Here is an 18,825-nt window from a genome sequence, read left to right on the forward strand (position 1 = left end):
TAACATGTAAATAATACACCGTATAGAGAAAGTACTATGCCTGGAGCTTGGGTGGCTGCTGTTTTAAGGAAATGTAATGCTTTAATATTCTGATTTATACACTCTTTTTCTCCTGTCTCTCATACGCTCCCCAGAGTCAAAGCCAACAATTCACTCCTGGCCTGTCCTCCTCCAGGGCTGTGGTACCTCGGGGAAACAATGAGTGAGAAGCTAAGCATAGAGAAGCTGAGAACACTTGCCACTCTCCTTAACAGGATTATCCCTCACTCACACTGCTGTCTCCACTCACGAGCGGATCACATTCTTAATAAACATGTTACCTCACACCCTGAGCGGCCGCAGGTGATGTATATGTGGATGTGGCGATGGGGGGTTCTCGCTGTCACGGTTAGACATGGAAGCTTGAATTTGTTTCACTCTGATTGAGCAACCATAACATTACGGGTAGGGCTACAGTGTAGCTGCAGTCCCACATAATCAATAATTCATTGAATAACATACACTCAGCTTTGTTAAGTCAACTGCTCTGTGACCAGCTCAAACTTTAGGGGACATGTTTGGATTTCAGGAGTCAGCTGTTGTTATGCTAGCACTCATGGTTGCTCGGCACTAGCTTTGAGCTAAACTCTGTTTTTGTACTTGTCATTTTCCTGGTCTTTCAGGGAGCATCTGACTCCCAAAGCGAAGCACAAACAGACTGTCTGCCTAAATACAACAATTTCGTCATTGTGTCATCACCACCAGTTTTGCTACACAGAGAGAGTCCTCTGTTTATGTGTTTGTGTTACCCATGAGTACGGTCTCCTGCTAATAGGCCAGTATTCTTCCTAGTATAGCTAACTGCACAGAAAAAGTCAAAACATGTCAAATAATAACACTTAAAAGCCATATTCTAGATGCTACTCTGTCTATATCTCTGTGAGTGCTTTAGCTATTATTAAGTGCATTACTGATGGGTTTTCACTTCTTTTTCACTCATCCCTGAGACGAGTAGCACTCGTCCTCTTGTGTCCTTTTCACGGCGATAAGAAATATTGCTGCTCCAGATGGCATTTCACATAATTCAACAATTCTTTCTTCGTAGAACAGGCAGAGATGATACCTGCCTGATCAGGAGAAACTTCAGACGAAGCATAAGCTTAGCAGATGCTTTAATTTGTATTGTCAGCATATGTGCTTTTGAGGCTTTTACACACTCCTGAGATTAAGACTTAAGATGCTTCATTGTTTATACATAATAAAAAACTGCTGGCTTGGAAATTGTAAATGTTGTTTGGAGGACACATTGATAACTGCAGTAATGTTCACTATACAAAGGAAGGAAAGGAAGGAAGGAAGGAAGGAAGGAAGGAAGGAAGGAAGGAAGGAAGGAAGGAAGGAAGGAAGAGTTTGAGCAAATTTTAACAATTATTAGGACTAAAACAGTATAGAAGAGTAATAGAAGAATCTCTATGTGAAAAGATGTCCTGAAGAAAGCAGGATGAAGAAAATTTGAAGATATTTCTTTGAGTTGGTGATGAAACTAGGGCTGCGTCCGAAAAACCTAGGTAGCTGTCTTGCTGCCTCACTGTCTTATAAGAGAATGACTTGTACGGCAGCATTTGTGCATGAAGGTACCTCACGAAACTGATTTCGGACAGACTTCTGAGGCAGTGTAACAGTTTAATGATTTACAGCAATATAGCGCGAGATTTGGTGAGAACTAAACAAATAATTAATTACTACAGTAGTATCTCGATAGAAATTATATCAAAATTGAAATATTTTGGTCAAAATCGTACATTTATACACAAACTGAGCAGCAAACGCAACTTTTGGACGCCATCTTTATTTTTCTAGCTCAACTATCACAGAATGGAAAGCACGGGATTGTGGGATATCAAAGGCAGCTAAGGATACATCCATGCTTCTTTTAAAATCGATCTGAGGAAGGTATCTCATGAGACAAGAAGTGAAACTAACATTGGATTCGGACATGCCTTGATGCCTTCTTACCTTGAAATGTGTCCTCAGAAGGCAGCATTTTCCAGTTTTCGGACACAGCCTAGAAGTTGAACTGAAAAATTGTGAAGCAGTCTGGGAGATTATTTAGTTTGAAGCAAAATGTGACAGGACATATTTGAAGGTGATTAATTTCAATTCATATCTTAAACAGTGCACGGGAGAAAACTTATTCAAAATTTCTGGTGAAGATATACAGGAAAGGGTAGTTTATGAGCCCAGACTATGTTAAAATATGAGGTATAAAGCTTAATATAAGGTAAATGGATCATGGATGTATTATAAGCCTATTCGTAGCAATAGAAAAGCCTATGCATATTCACGCAGATCAAATGTATGATTTTCCCTTGTCAGTTGTGAGCAGGGTACAGTACAATACAATACAGTAGTCTCTGTGTGAGCAGCAGAGTGACAGTAGCTCATGCTCAACACCCTTATGAATCAATTTATGTGCACATTACTCCACCTGCTGGAATATCTGACGAAATCACATTTGAACATTTGCCATTTATTTGTTTGGTCAATAGGGCAACATGCCCGTACAAAATGTACCATGGTAAGCATTGCTTCTGCCAAAATACCATAGCTATCGATATTTTTGTTACTGATGTACACATTTAAGTACATTAGTTCAGTCGTTTCAGTAATGCATTTATTGGCTAAAGTGCAGATTGCGTCATCAAAACCGCGACAGTGGCGCCTGTTTGTGTTCAAGTGGAAGTGAAGCCGGTGAGTGAATGAAATAATCCGCGGTCATAAGAAGATGGAAAGAGTTGTGTGTAAAACACACGGTGAGTAGGCTATCTTACACTCGTTCAGCTATCAGTATAAAGGATTCTCACTGATCAGTTTTACTCTGTAAGCAGTTTGTGTTCACATGCTGAAGAGCTCCAGACAATATAAAACTATTGCTTTACTTCATACTAATGCGACAGTACATTTACATTTATTTACAAAAATGCTAATTCTACTTGTGTTATTCAGGCTGTACATGTTTGTTGAAGACTGGTGTGAAGGAAGGACCGAATAAGGGCAAAAGTTTCTATGTTTGCACTGCGCGTGATGCAACACCCTGCAACTTTTCACTGCCTACAGAGTGCGTACACACCTATATATACATGTATTATAATAATGTTAGCTTAATTTTATTTTCCCTATATGTATGGACACAGAATAAGTGATTTTGTTTGAGTCAGTGTGTTGCCCTGTTCTGAGTTCATGTATGTTCTCCAGGATCCCTCCATCTCACTGCCTTCAGCATGAGGACTCCATGGTTGAACTTCAAACACTAATTTACAATGAAACACAGGACAAATACAAGTAAGAGTTATTCTATATATGACGGAAAGGATTGAGAATCCATTCCACATTATTAATACTTTTTTTTTCTTTCATAATCAGGTTGTTTTATCGCTGTATGCTTGGAAAAATCGAGGGACAGAAGTGGTGTGGGTGTGTTCCATGGAGAGAGGTACAAATATATTAGCATTTAATAAAGTTTAACATAGTTTGTGTATACATTATACTGTACAAGCAAATCAGCCTTCAGACTTTTAAAATTATGAATTATCATATTTCTTGCTACAGTTCAGTTATTTTGCAACCTTCTTGCAGAAAGACCCTGAGAGACAGACTGATTTGTCAGACAAAAATCTTCAATCCTCCAGCCTCACTCCAGTCAGGAACCCTTTCAAAGTCAAGACAAAACAAGACAAATCTTCAGAACACAGGAGGGATCCAGATGCTGAAAAGGATAGAAGAAAGGTTAATGGTAAAGATAAACATGTGAACGATGAAGATAATTGCAGTGCTAAAAAGAAAGAAGGAAAATCCAAGTCAAATGAGATGGAAGGGACTAATAAGAATGGCCTGGATGGTCAAAGTGTCTTGGACAGAGAGGGGAGAGACTCTGGAGGTTCAGAGTCCTGGAGGAACAAGATTCTTCCTGCTGGGATGAAGATAAAGAAGAGAGTGTCTAATGATGAGAGACCAAGGAGCCCAGCAGAGGACGAGACATGTCCAGAGAGTCCAAACTCTGTGAAAGAATGTGTTCAAAGGCCGAGTGAATCTGAGACCAGCCTGAAAGGGCAGCAGGAGCAAAAACCTACAAAAAAATCAGGCAGCTCTACAAAGAGCTCATCTGGATCTGATATGAAGAGTTCAGTAGAGAATAAAACAAAGGATGACTGCTCGAACAAGCAAAGCACTTCTAATTCAAAATCAGTTACAGATAAACCTCAAAACCTGCAGAGCAAGAGCCAGTCACCTTCATGCTCCACATCACAGGATGTGCCAGTTTCTGAAAAGCCCTCAGCACTTAACGTTCAGAAGACACTACCAAGCCAGAGTCAGGAGAAGGACCAGAAGGGCATAGCGCGGTTCGGTGAGTGGAGCGATGAGGACGATGATGTTCAGCTGGTGTCCGTACAGCCTCCCACCCAGCAGAGTGCTCCCACTCCAGTGGCACCTGTTCAGAAAACACTCACCTCTTTCCCTGGTTTCCAGGCTGCTTCTAAAGCCCAGGTTCAGTCTGAGGACCTCCACAGCCATCTCACAGCCCAGCTCAAGCAGAAGAAGGTTACTCGCTCTTTATTGCTCTCTTTCTTGCTCTCTTTCTTGAGGACATTTAGAATTTTGTGATAGTTACAATAATGGTGTCATGTAAAACAAATTCGATTGCATAACACTCACTTTTTATCCCTCTATCGGTGCTCCATCTTTTCCTAGGCCACTCTTTCAGTGGTGAATGTGTCTGCTCTGCCAGATAAAGGAGAGCGTTTGAAGAGTCAAGTGAAGGAACTGGAAGAGGCTCTGGAGTCTCTGAGCTTGACCACAGCTTCTCTGTCTGGTACATTTTTGGGTCAATGACATTCATTATTTTGTCCAGATCTATCAATAAGTTATTCAAAATTACATTAAGATGCTTTTCATATATGACTTGAATGTATACCTCTGCTATGATGATCATGTTTGTTTATTTTGGTATTTTTAGTGGTGGAATACACTACCGTTCAAAAATTTGGGATCAGTAATTAAAAAAAAAAAAAAAAAAAAATTAATACTTTTTTTTTTATTCAGCAAAAATGCATTAAATCAATCAAAGGTTACAGTAAAGAGTAAAGAAGTTTTGTTACAAAAGATTTCTGTTCAACCAAGAAACCTGAAAAAAAGTATTACGGTTTCCGCAAAAATATTAAAAACAGCTGTGCTGCTTAACGCTGGTAATAATAATAAACTTTTCTTAAGCAGCAAATCAGCATATTAGAATGATTTCTGAAGGGTCATGTGACACCCAGGACTGAAATAATGATGCTAAAATTCAGCTTTGCCGTCACAGGAAAACATTACATGAAATATATTAAAATAGAAAACAGCCATTTTAAATTGTAATAATATTTTGCAATATTACTTCTTTTACTGTATATTTGATCAAAAATTGATCAAATAAATGCTGCCTTAGTGACCAGAAACATTTTTAAAAAATCTTACTGATCCCAAACTTTTAACGGTAGTGTAAATGTGAGAGTGATACTATCCCAATAAGATAATGAATGAAAAAGCTTCAATATAGGAATTAATTTTTTAAAAACCTGAGTGATTTAGCATAATTCTCATTATTGTGTTTTTGACCAAAAATATAATATACTAAAACCGATTTACTGTTTATCAGTATTTAAAAACCTTTTCATCTGCAAAATCAAAATCACGTTTTAACTACTGCTGTCAAACGGTTAATCACGATTAATCACATCCAAAATAAGTTTGTTTACGTGTGCTGTGTATATTTTTTTTATGTATATATAAATACACACACATGCATGCATATATTTAACAAACATATATTTTATTTATATAATAAAATATATATAATACATGCATATGTAAATATTTCCTAAAAGTGTGTGTGTGTGTGTGTGTGTGTGTGTGTGTGTGTGTGTGTGTGTGTGTTTGTGTGTGTGTGTTCATATATACATTATAAATATGCACAGCACACAAACACAAACTTTTATTTTGGATGCAGTTAATCAAGATTAATCATTTGACAGCTCTAGTTTTAACTAACATGCAAGGGGAAAAAACAAGAAATAATTTATCATAGGGAAGACCCTCACAAACCCTCATGACTGTGTCAAGGTCAATAAGTCACTTAAATTATGAGATTTTTTTTTTTTTTTAATAACATCTTAAGGTTAGTTCAGTTTGTAAAATATCATTTGGTGTGACACCCCAAAAATGTAATGATGTTTATGAATTTAGCCTCATACTGTGGAAAAATCATTGAAATATAAATGAATTGAATCTAATTATTTAAATGTAGAGCCTCAAGATAAAGACAGAGCAGAGGCAGAACACAAGCCCATACACAGCCTGTCCAATCCATTCAGTCGTCCTGGAGGCACAATCCTCCTGCCCACAGCTCCAGTTCCCATGCAGAAAGAATCCTCTAGTGGCTCACTGGGTCTGAACCTCAGCCAAGGCTACTCCCAGATGTATGGAGGTATAGTGTTTAATCTCATTTTTCTCTTACAGATTGATGTTTTCTGTGCCAATTTCATTAGTAAACGTATTGATGTACTGATTTGGCCGGTTTTCTCTTCAGTGAATCCTCAGAGCCAGGCTTTCTATGGTGGCAGGATGACTGAGAACAGACTGCTGGCTGTCCGCAATGCCACCACTGAGGCCCTCGACCATCTGCACGACTCCCTGGAGTCCTGCCCTACAGAAGACACCGAGGCACAGGATCCCAAAGGAATCAAGGTCAGTTCAGACTATAAAAACTGTATTATTCTGTTTATCCCATTCATTCATTCTTAAACTGTTTAAAGGGTGACTAAACACACCATAAAACCATCATAGTCAAATTCACAAAAAATCAATTATACAGCTCTGCTGCTGTAAAGAGAAATTAAAGACCTCAGGAGATTATCTATTATACTGTACTCCTAAACATTTATTGTAGTAGATATGCACTTGTAAAATGTACAGTGTATGTCTTTGGAGGAAACTAAAAGCAAAATATTGATGATCTTGTACTTACCTTAGTTACTAGTATGAGTATATGGTATGTACTATCCAACTTTTAAATAAAAGATAGCATGAGTGTTTGACACTTTTTGAAAACAGCTTTAAGAGAGATGAGCGTCATTCACTGATTTCAAATGTTTTTGTGCAGCATTTGGAATGGTTAAATAATGCTTATTGTAAGATGGTAAATGAAACTCACTTCACATAATTTATACCATCTTACTAAAAAAGCATTTTTTAACCATGTCTTTGTCATGATTGTCTTGCTTCACAAGGTGGAGCTGTTGCCTCATCAGAGGAGAGCTCTGGCCTGGCTGCTGTGGAGAGAGACACAGAAACCATGTGGAGGAATTTTGGGTAATACTCCGTACTCTTATAAGAATGATTGATCTTTCAATTTAACATGTATTTAGTGCGTTAATGACAGACTGGATAAATGCAATAATGGACAACAAGCCCTGAGATGATCAAGGATCCCAATGTGATGCGGAGGGGTCTAGCATCACACTGTCAGAGTTTTGCAACATTATTTATTCATTTAATTTAATTTATTTTATTTATAAAGCACTGTACAACTTCACTTGAAGACCCAAATTCTGTAGAATCAACATACAAACATAAAATACAATAAAACATAAAATAAGCCATCTCTGGTATCACTTAAAGGGATAGTTCACCCTACAATGAAAATTCTCTCTTCATTTAATCACCCCCATGCCATCCCCGATGTATATGACTTTCTTTCTTCAGATAAACACAAATATTTTTAGGAAAATAATCCATCTCTGTGAGTCTATATAATGCAATTCAACAGCTGCTGCTTGTTTGACTCTTGTAAAAACCACACACTTCGATCATGACTGTAATCCATATGACCCTAGTGGATGAATCAATGTCCTCTGAAGCACACCGATAGGTGTGTGTCAGAAAATTACAAATATTTTTTACATTTTGAACTATAAATCAATGGTTCTGGTCTACTGTCATACGAGCGATCATGAGGGGAACTGAAGAAAGAAAGTCATATACATCTGGGATGGCATGAGGGTGAGTAAATGAGAGAAATAGAGAGAATAATAGAGAGAGAAAAATAGAGAGAATTTTAATTTTGGGTGATGTAACCCTTTATTTAGAACTTGTACACAAGCTTTAAAACTATTGATAGATGCAACTGCTCTGATTTCATTTGGTTGGCAATTTCAGAGCCTTAGACCCATAACACCAAAACTTGATCCCATTTAAGATTTAAATACATCCGTGAAATAAGTTTATTTGTTGATTTCAGCGATCTAGACGTTTGTCGAAGAGTGACGAGCTCAGAAACAAATGCAGGAGCCACTGCTTTAAAAACATACAGCAGGACCTTATATTTTATCCTGAGCTCAACCAGCAGCCACTCGAGCCAAAATGACTAAACTTACTACAAGTGTGAAATAGGTCTAACTGGACCCCACATAAAGAACATTGAAGTAGTACAATTGAGACAAAATAAATGCATTAATGGCCTTCTCTTGGCCCTTAGTTGAGAGAATTTTAGAAGAAACAAGTCATCATCTCTATAATTTCCCTGATTTAACCAGGTTTTGAGCCATCCAGCTCTTAACCTTATCCAAACACAACAGAGTGAATTAAAAACACAATTATCTCCTGTTTTCAAAGGGAGATAAATTTGTATATTTGTATATAAAGTGGTACGATGTGTAAATACAGCTGATATGAGAAAAACACAGCCACGAAAGCTATGGAGCAAAATGTTTGCCCGAGTTTTAGAAGTATTTGACCATGGAGTGCTGTGACTGACCAATAACAAACAAGTATTCTGGAGAGCTGAGCAATAATCATAATACAGGAAAACTCTTGAACTCTAATATTAAACTACAGCCAGTGCAGTTCACAATCCACATAAAGACAATTTTTCACCATGAAATTAAATCTATGGAGCCTTCTCACATTTCCGTGGTTCTCAAAGGCAGAAGTAAATATGACTTTTGTTTTCCCATTTGCTCCAATAGCACAAGAATAAATCCATGACAATGTGTCCATAACTTTCTCAAAGTTGCAAAAATGTTAAATACTAAATTATAGCAGTCAGAAAAGAGAAAGTATGTACTATCACTCACTCAGCTTTTTTGTATTTTAACATCAATGTAATATAACACAAATGATAGTGTTACAAATGTACATCAATTTAAAGAAAAAAAAAAACCTTGATAAATGTATAATGTTTATAACTTTGGAAATGTCATTGCAGTCTCATTAAACTTGTTTTTATTATTATTATTATTATTTTCTTAAGCTGATGACATGGGCCTGGGAAAGACCCTCACAATGATCTCCCTCATTCTGTCTCAGAAGAAGAAGGATGAAAAACTGGAGGAATGGATCTCTAAAAAAGGTATCCATCACTGATTAATAGCTCATACTCTAAGATGTTCAATCTGTTTGTGTGTTTTACTTGATCAGGGCTTTTTGCCATGTCTGCTATTCTCAAAGTTGTTTTATAATCTAACAGATGCAGAATTGTATCATAATTATCATCCTCAGATTCAACCATAGTGGCTTCTCAGGGGACGTTGATCATCTGTCCTGCTTCTCTGGTGCATCACTGGAAGAAAGAGATTGACAAGCGTGTGAAGAGTAGTCGCCTCAGTGTGTATTTGTACCATGGCCCCAACCGACAAAGGAGTTCAAGCATGTAGGCCACGCTCTTACACACAAACAGAAGGATCATACACACGCACATCTGTGAAGCATTTAGCAAATTTTACATGTTGTCTGGGTGCTTAATGAAACAACGCATGCCTGCGCATTCAGTGGTGCCAAAAATTACTTGGATGCCCAAAAATGACATTCAATTAATTTTTTCTTGTATGAAATGCAAAATATGACCATGTAACAAACATGTTTATTTAATAACTCCACTAACTGGTCCCAAATTAATTTTTATTGTATATGAAGTCTCCACCCCCCTTGTTTTGCTACATTTAATTAAAAATAAATGACAACAGGTTGTTAGTATTGTTATATATATATATATATATATTATTCATACAGTTTGTCTTTTTCTGTTTCTTACGTTTTACATTTGCTTGTCGTCTAGCTTAATCTCTCATTCTCTCTCCCCAATCTGTCTTCTCCAGCCTTGCTGAGCATGATGTGGTGATCACGACGTACAGTCTGGTCTCTAAGGAGATTCCTGTGCAGAAGGAGGATGCGGAGAAACCCTCTCAGGACTCTGATCATGTGGTAGGAATAGTGACCATAACATATGAATGATTCATTTGATTGACTGAGATGTTTGAGGGCCTGGACCTGTTAGTTTTGTTGCTTTAAGTATCTGTTTCTTCTGGTTGTAGGCCTCAGACTTGCCTCCCCTTTTACGTATTGCCTGGGCACGTGTGATTCTTGATGAGGCTCACAACATTAAGAACCCTAAAGTCCAGACGTCCATGGCGGTGTGTAAGCTGCGGGCCCGATCCCGCTGGGCTGTCACTGGGACCCCCATTCAGAACAACCTACTGGATATGTATTCACTGCTCAAGTATGATCAGTTTAACTCTTTCTTGCTACATTTCAAGACATATCCTAGGACTTTGTTTAGACAGGCAGCAAAAATGTTTAGCATATCAGGTTCATATCCATTTTATTTTTGTATAGTCTGCCCTGAACAGAAAAATAACAAAACATGAGTTTCGATATTTACAGTCCTTATCTAAAATCTGTATATCTGTATTTTGTGACCCCTTTCTCAATAGTGTTTACAGCTGTGTCTGAATACACACGTTTTACTCTTTCCTCGTATTTGTCATCGTAAAATATTGAATTAGTGAATGGTTTTTGGCACAGCTTGCTGGACAATGAGACACAATATATATATATGCATGAACATTTTACACATTCAGTTACACCTGACCTGACGTCAACGTGCGGTTGTAAAATTTTGTACTGAGAAAGTTTGTAAAATTCTCTCTCTGGGAGAGAAATGAGAAAAGATCCCAAATGTTATCCAGTGAAATAATTTAATAAATAATCTGATATTTTTGGTTCATTCTGTTGGACAAGATTCTGCAGCACAGTAATTGAATGATTCAGTGCTTCATAGAGATGTATTATGTGGCAGACTACTTTAACTGCTGTTGTTTGTGCACATGCTGTGCAGGTTTCTGAGATGCTCTCCATTTGATGAGTATAAGCTGTGGAAGGCTCAGGTGGATAATGGCTCAAAGAGAGGAGGAGAGAGACTGAACATCCTCACCAGAGCACTGCTGCTTCGCAGGACCAAAGACCAGCTGGACTCTACTGGGAAACCACTGGTAAAGACACAAACATACTTGTATTTGTGGTTTACAGGGACTCATAAACCATGTATACAAGAACACACACAATGATCCCAACTACACAATGTGTAGTTTTCTTAGTTTGAAATGAATAAAAACCTCAGGCTTTGAAAATCTGGAAATATCAGGGACTTTTTTAATTGTGGTTAAAACTAATAAAATTCTAAAATGTCCTGGAAATTTCTATAGTGAGCATATTTTATTATTTTTTTAGTTGTGCTCAGACTATTTAATCAACCAGAAATTTATTTTTGTAAGTGTAATTTCTCTAATATCTTAAGTGATCCATAATCACAAATGAAAAGGAAAAAAAAAAGGTTTGTGCTTCTGTTTCAGGTGTCTCTGCCTGACCGGACCTGTGAGGTTCACAGATTGAAGCTGTCTGAAGATGAACAGGCTGTATATGATGTTGTATTTGCGCAATCCAGGTATGCCATGTCACTGTCTTTATGTATATTAAGTACATGTCTTGACGTTTTGCGTGCATTGTGTCTCATATGGACATTGGCTTGTCTTCTTCCTCCCCAGGTCCACACTCCAAAACTATCTTAAGAGACATGAAGAAGGAAACACTAAAAAGGGAGACAATAGTAATCCTTTTGAGAAAGGCAAGTAGTCTCTGTTATAACATGTTGTTCGCTTCAGGCTGAGTATAAGCAAGTAATAATTATGTTGCTCTAATTTAATGATTTAATGACTGTAGTCGGTCTTAAGCTTCAGTTATATATTCCAAAATTGGGAGTTTGAATGCATTGAGGATTAGCCATTGACTCGCTAAATTGTTAATGGCTTGTACACCTGGGTGGTCACACTAGGCACTTTGTTTAATTTTTCTTCTCTTTTAATATTTGTAACATGGACAAAATAAACTATATTTTGTGTAGATTTATTGGCATTATTACAGTTTACCTGTAATGACTTTGTTTGTGTCTCAGTTGCACGGGAGTTTGGGATGTCTCAGCAGGACTCGCTGTCTTCTTCTCAGCAGCCTCAGGCCTCCAGCACCATCCACATCCTGTCACTTCTGCTGCGTCTCAGGCAGTGCTGCTGCCACCTGTCTCTGCTCAAGAAGGTGATGTTCCCACTCTCTTACACACGCTTATTACACACACTCACATACTGATACAGTGTGTATGATGTGTGTTTTTCCAGACTCTGGATCAGTCGGAGCTGCAGGGGGATGGTGTAGCTCTGTCTCTAGAAGAGCAGCTGTGTGCTCTGTCTCTGTCTGAGCCCTCAGACTCTGACCCTAAAGACACCGTCTCCCTCAACGGCAGCCGTTTCTCCTCTGAGCTCTTCCAGGACACTCGTGAAAGCACTAAGGTGAACCCTACTGTGTCTAATGTATCTGCAATATATGAGCATCTATTATATTTTATTATAAAATATTTATTTGAATTTATTTCAGATTTCAGCCATTCTGACAGAATTAAGAGAAATTAGAAAGAAAGATCAAAAAAGGTATGTCAGCTGCTCTTTCATTTTATATGGCAGTGCTGTAGGTAACACGCTCTATATAGTTCTTACCATCCATTATAAATATATTAATATATTTTTAATATATTAAATTGAATTGTTTTTTCCTTGCATATGTGTGACCCAGATCATTGTCAAGTTCAAACTCGTCTCCATGTCTTAATTCTGCATAAAAACAAGATGCATTGTGTTTTTGTTACTTTTCTTTACGTTTTTAATTAGGGAATTATGATGGAAATTATAAGTAAAAATGTATGCTGTGTAGAGCAAAACTTTCTTGTAAGCTAGCATAATGAACCATCCTTTGTAAACTAAACATAAAATTGAACTTTTGTTATACAAATGATTGGTATCTGACATACAAATTGAAATCTGCCAAAAAATGATTTATAAAATGGTGGAAAGGTCAAGGAATTAACTGAATATTTCACAATCTAGAGGTCAGACAATCTGACTCTTTGACTTGCATTTGGGACTTAATGAGTGTTCATTTTTGATTGGCAGTGTGATTGTGTCTCAGTGGACCAGCATGCTGCACATCGTTGCTGTTCACTTGAAAAAAATGGGTCTGAAGTTTGCGGTAATTGATGGCACTGTCAATCCCAAACGGAGAATGGACCTAGTGGAGGAGTTCAACACTAACCCTAAAGGACCACAGGCATGTGATCACATTGAGATCACAGAGGGTTTAATAAGTCAAACATTTATTTGACGACTGTTAGTGTACTCCGTTGCTGTGCCCACTGAAATGAAGAAGCATTCTGATCATTGCAGGTGATGCTGGTGTCTCTGTGTGCTGGAGGTGTGGGGATCAATCTGATTGGAGGAAATCATCTGTTCCTCATCGACATGCATTGGTGAGCCACTTCATAAATTCTTTGTTCCTATTGTCAGTTTTTACACTAAAAAACAGATTGTGAATAATTACAACCGCTTGTTTGAATGCTTGAATATTGGGAGGTCAGTCTTTTACAAGGTACTATGCTATTACCAAATAAAATTTAAAACAAACACAACTGCTTCTGTTCATACTGGTATGCTCTGGAGAGACTAGATGGACATGTATATGAACTGGGTCTTCATTCACAGGAACCCAGCACTAGAGGACCAGGCCTGTGATCGGATCTATAGGGTGGGACAATTCCGAGATGTTACAATTCACAGGTAAGGGGTTGATGTTGCTTTTGTTCAATAAAGGCCAATTCACACCGCCCCGACGACGGCCAACAAACGCCAACAAACTCGTCTGCTGGAGTTTGTTGGTTTGGTGTGAAACCCCTGTTGGCGTTTGTTGGCCGTTGTTGGTCGGAGTTGGTTTTCACCCGACTGAACATGTTTCGGGCGCGATCAAATAGCTGTCTTTGCAGGGGACGCAACGGTTCGTTAACAGGTCAGATTACGTCAGAGTTTGTTGGAAAACTGTTCACACCGCGCAGACATTCCACGACCCGACAAACGCCGATTAAACATGTTCAGTCGGGTGAAAATCAACTCCGACCAACGCCAACAACGGCCAACAAACGCCAACAGGGGTATCACACCAAACCAACAAACTCCAACAGACGAGTTTGTTGCCGTTTGTTGGCCGTCGTCGGGGCGGTGTGAATTGGCATTTGACATTTGAAATTACACAGTAATATTGCATTCAGCATAGTTTTCTGTGGTGCAAGCAAGTCCGCTAGCAAGCAGCTGATGGAAATTTGCACAACAGTGTCATGTAGCCAGACTGTTTGACTTACAGGTCAGGGGCAGAAAATGGTTTATATCTCAGCATTTAAAAAAATAATTGGACAAATGTGTTGCTTTGTGTTTGGCTGTACAGAAAATGGAAGAAATTAATGTAAATTTTACAGCCCCCCTGTAGTCAATACATTTTATCCCTTAAAACTCATATACATATTTCAACATTTTTTCCTGTGAAAAATTCTTCATCCCTTAAAATAGCTTGAATGTAACTCTACACCCTTGCCTCATTTGCTTGGCTTCTTTTGAGACTCCCTTGTGCAGTCAGTTAATGATATGACTTATAAACTTATGTCTAAAAGCATATTAAAAACACCACATAGACATATAAACAATATTAAAGGTGCCCCTGATTCAAAAATTGAATTTACCTCGGCATAGTTGAATAACAAGAGTTCAGTACATGGAAAAGACATACAGTGAGTCTCAAACTCCATTGTTTCCTCCTCCTTATATAAATCTAATTTGTTTAAAAGACCTCCGAAGAACAGGCGAATCTCAGCATAACACCGACTGTTACGTAACAGTCGGGATCATTAATATGTACGCCCCCAATATTTGCATATGCCAGCCCATGTTCCCAACATTATTAAAGGCATTAAACAAGGGCAGAACATCTGGATATGCACAGGTGAATAAACAGACTAGGTAAGCAAGCAAGAACAATAGCGAAAAATGGCAGATGGAGCAATAATAACTGACATCATCCATGATATCATGATATTTTTAGTGATATTTGTAAATTGTCTTTCTAAATGTTTCTTTAGCATGTTGCTAATGTACTGTTAAATGTGGTTAAAGTTACCATTCTTACTGTATTCACGGAGACAAGAGCCGTCACTATTTTCATTATTAAACACTTGCAGTCTGTATAATTCATAAACACAACTTCATTCTTTATAAATCTCTCCAACTGTGTGTAATGTTAGCTTTAGCCACGGAGCACAGCCTCAAACTCATTCAGAATCAAATGTAAACATCCAAATAAACAGTGTACTTACGCAATTAGACATGTTGCACTTTGTAAAGATCCATTTTGAGGGTTATATTAGCTGTTTGAACCTTTTTAATGTTGTTTAAGGCAAGCACGAGCTCCATGGGTGGAGAGCACGAGCAATTAAAGGGCCAGTAGCCCTGAATCGGCTCATTTATAATGATGCCCCAAAATAGGCAGTTAAAAAAATGAAGAAAAAAAAAACCTATGGTGTATTTTGAGTTGAAACTTCAGACACATTCAGGGGACACCTTAGACTTATATTACATCTTTTAAAAAAAGGCACCTTTAAAAACTTAATTTTCACCAAAGGAGGACTTTAACAGAATTCATTTCCATCCAAAAGTAATAGAGCCTGATTATCACAGAGTTAATTGAATAATTATGCAACTTAAGTTTGAATTAAACTCTGAATCCTTCAAATATTTGAGTTCACTAACTTTGCAAACTTAGTTAGTAAAATGAGACTTTCTTTGCGGGCACACGTCGTATCTACCTGGCACATTGTGAACACACATTCGTTTCCAATCAGACTGCTGCATCCTGACTGACAGAGATTGCATAGAAGCCAGATAATCAGATCAGAATGGCCAGTTTTCTGACCGTCGGTCAGTGAATAGTTTGTGGGTGGTCCATGAGTGTGCTCCCTGAGGCTTGTCTAAGAAATATATTGAATTATAAATATATTTGACTCTACATCCAAATACAATTTATGTCTTGCGTTTACAGTTATCTTAAAATTCCGGATACTAACTAACTTTACACAGTGTATTATCTGTCATCGGATAGTGTTATGTGGTTCCATCTACCCACAGGTTTGTGTGTGATGGTACAGTGGAAGACAAGATCTCTTCTCTACAGGAGAAGAAGAAGGAGCTGGCTCAGAAAGTCTTGTCTGGAACTGGATCCTCATTCACTAAACTGTCTCTGGCAGATCTCAGGGTCATCTTTGGTGTATAATGTGCATTTAATTTTAGAAAGTAAATAATAATATACAGTCTCAACATTATTTTATCTACTTTTGTTGCGGTCATGAAAGCAAAGACTTAATATTCAAATACTGCATGTTTTAATTGAATAAATTTAAGGAATGTCACCAGGTAATTGTCTTGTCTTTGTAAATTGTTCCTCAGCTGTACTATAAAAGGCAAACGCATATGAAATACGAGATTTGATCTGTTAATTCAACATGAACTAAAGATTATTGAAGGCAATCATTAACCAATGAAGAGCTATCCTTAACTACAGCTGGAGTCATATGGATTCATGCGTGGATAATATGGCAGCCTTTACTACATTTTAAATTTAAAGTATTAGTTCACTTTAAAATGAAAATTGTAGCATTAATCACCTTTTATATGACTTCTGATGAACACAGAGTTATATTAATAAATATCATGACACATCCAAGCTTTATAATGGCAGTGAATGAGACCACCGAGTTTAAAGCTCAAGAAAGTGCATCCATCCATCAACGTACTCCACGCGGCTCCGGGGGGTTAATAAAGGCCTTCTGAAGCGACGCTTCATTTGGTAACAATGATACAAAATTCTCTACGCATCCATTGAAGCATTGTGTCATGGGTCAGTTAAGTTGTATCCAGTACATCAACTGTAAGCCAAAATGAGGGCAACATCACAACATAACTGTAATTCTCATTAGCATCAAGTTGTATTTTACTGTCATGTCTTTTAAATGATATCTACCAAATGCGGGGATTTGTATTAGAAACATGCAGTTTCTGTGCACACAGCTGACGCAAATAAATATCTGATGAATGGGACATGACTGGTAGCAGTTGTTAATATACAGTTTTTTTAGTGAGCAGTTTGGTGAAAATAAAAGTACATCTCAGTTTCTGTGACCATCATGGTCTGTGTACATTTGCGTCCATTCCCTTTTTTTAACCGTGCAAACATACATAAAGGAATGGTTGTATTTTTAAATGTTATATTGTGCATTGCAGAACACCTGTACCAACATGAAGACGAGTGAAATTGCTCCCCTCTTGTTCCAGTTAAAAAGTCAACCCATTCTCACTCACGAGGGGTCTGATACCCAATGCTGTCACTATACTGATGGCAACACGCCTTTCTTAAAAACAAAACATTCTTAAAAGCACAACGTGAAAAACTCTTTATGTGGCTTAATGTACTAAGACAGGGATATTGGAGGCCCAAATTCAGTAGCCTACACACCTTGTTACTGTAATAAAGAATAAGTAGCTACATAAGCAAATGAGTCCACAATATGAATGCAATTAATTAGCCTACAAGTTAAGTGTTTTCCTAAAATACCATTATAAAGAAAATGCTCAATGCATCAAGACAGTGATATTAAAAGACTAATCTGTATAAACATTATTAATAAAGCAGCCTTCTATGTAGACAAGCAGATCAGGCTGAATATGAATGCATTGTGCTCAAAAGCCATGTAAAGTGATGCAACCAAAACCCATTGCTTTCATTGAGATTTGAGAAACATTTAATGTTAAACTCCACTGAGGCAAAAGGCATGGAAATGTTGTCTTCATCAAATTATATATTGGGGTATAATTTTGTCATGACATATTGGGGTAGGCTATTTTCAATTTGAAATCTAGCATAGCTATAGTCTATAGTGACTCCTAAACCTTTACAATTCTTTACTCCCAAACCTTTACCTTTACTTATGTTTTGGTTGAAATATAAATGTAAAAAAAAATAATTTAATGAATTAGAATGTAAATTAATGTCATCTTTTAAGGCGTTTTCAGAGCCCTTTTTTATGGCTTTTTAGCGTGTGTATTGACGCAAAACACCTAGAAATCAAATTTAGCATATTAACATATTAAACAAGTTGTATATCATTTATACTATTTTTAATAAAATAATAATATTGTATAAAGGAAAATAAGCTTGTATCTGCAAATTTTATTAATGATTGTTCAAATAAAAAAAAGAAGAAACCGCATTTTCCATATTTCATTTGTGGTATAAAAAAGGAAAAAGGAATGGACACAAAAGTACACAGACCCATCATGACACCTGCAGTGTTTAATGGGTTTTGATGACTGATGATCCAAAAAAAAAAGTTGATTATTAAAAGAACTGCTGAACATCGTTTGTCAGTTAACAAAACATTCATGAAATCTGAAATCTGTTTTTGCATTTCTTTGGAATAAAATCTTTAAAACAGTAACTTGAGTTCTATAAGCTACTTGGTTTTAATAAATAACACTGACAACATTGTTAATGTATTGTTTTTTT

At 37.3% G+C, this 18,825-nt stretch overlaps 1 protein-coding gene across 2 annotated transcripts; it reads left to right on the forward strand.

Annotated features, from left to right (window-relative positions):
• The first annotated feature begins 2,554 nt into the window (after positions 1–2,554).
• Positions 2,555–18,743, forward strand: ttf2 (transcription termination factor, RNA polymerase II). 2 transcript variants are annotated; one of them, XM_067409954.1, is made up of 23 exons: positions 2,555–2,792; positions 2,986–3,097; positions 3,235–3,321; positions 3,403–3,472; positions 3,616–4,578; positions 4,729–4,861; positions 6,320–6,499; positions 6,602–6,759; positions 7,302–7,383; positions 9,323–9,421; positions 9,571–9,721; positions 10,167–10,272; positions 10,383–10,567; positions 11,186–11,339; positions 11,700–11,791; positions 11,892–11,971; positions 12,299–12,435; positions 12,516–12,686; positions 12,772–12,824; positions 13,344–13,497; positions 13,614–13,696; positions 13,929–14,003; positions 16,392–18,743. In XM_067409954.1, exons 1-23 carry the CDS (start codon positions 2,765–2,767, stop codon positions 16,534–16,536), a joined length of 3,498 nt encoding a protein of 1,165 aa, XP_067266055.1. In that variant the 5' UTR covers positions 2,555–2,764; the 3' UTR covers positions 16,537–18,743. The 2 variants fall into 2 exon arrangements, with proteins under 2 accessions (XP_067266055.1, XP_067266056.1); XM_067409955.1 differs by having other exon boundaries at positions 2,557–2,792; positions 4,729–4,849; positions 16,392–18,742.
• Positions 18,744–18,825: the final 82 nt, after the last annotated feature.

This window comes from Chanodichthys erythropterus, chromosome 14 (assembly GCF_024489055.1).
Source record: "Chanodichthys erythropterus isolate Z2021 chromosome 14, ASM2448905v1, whole genome shotgun sequence".
In the NCBI taxonomy this organism is placed as follows: Eukaryota; Metazoa; Chordata; class Actinopteri; order Cypriniformes; family Xenocyprididae; genus Chanodichthys; species Chanodichthys erythropterus.

What these genes read in the sequence shown, in the direction of transcription:
- ttf2 (XM_067409954.1), top strand. Translation starts at nt 2,765, where the DNA reads ATGGAAAGAGTTGTGTGTAAAACACACG. An exon ending in AGGATCCCAAAGGAATCAAG is followed by an intron (nt 6,760 to 7,301) that starts GTCAGTTCAGAC and finishes TTGCTTCACAAG; the next exon opens with GTGGAGCTGTTGCCTCATCA. An exon ending in GTTGTATTTGCGCAATCCAG is followed by an intron (nt 11,792 to 11,891) that starts GTATGCCATGTC and finishes CTTCCTCCCCAG; the next exon opens with GTCCACACTCCAAAACTATC.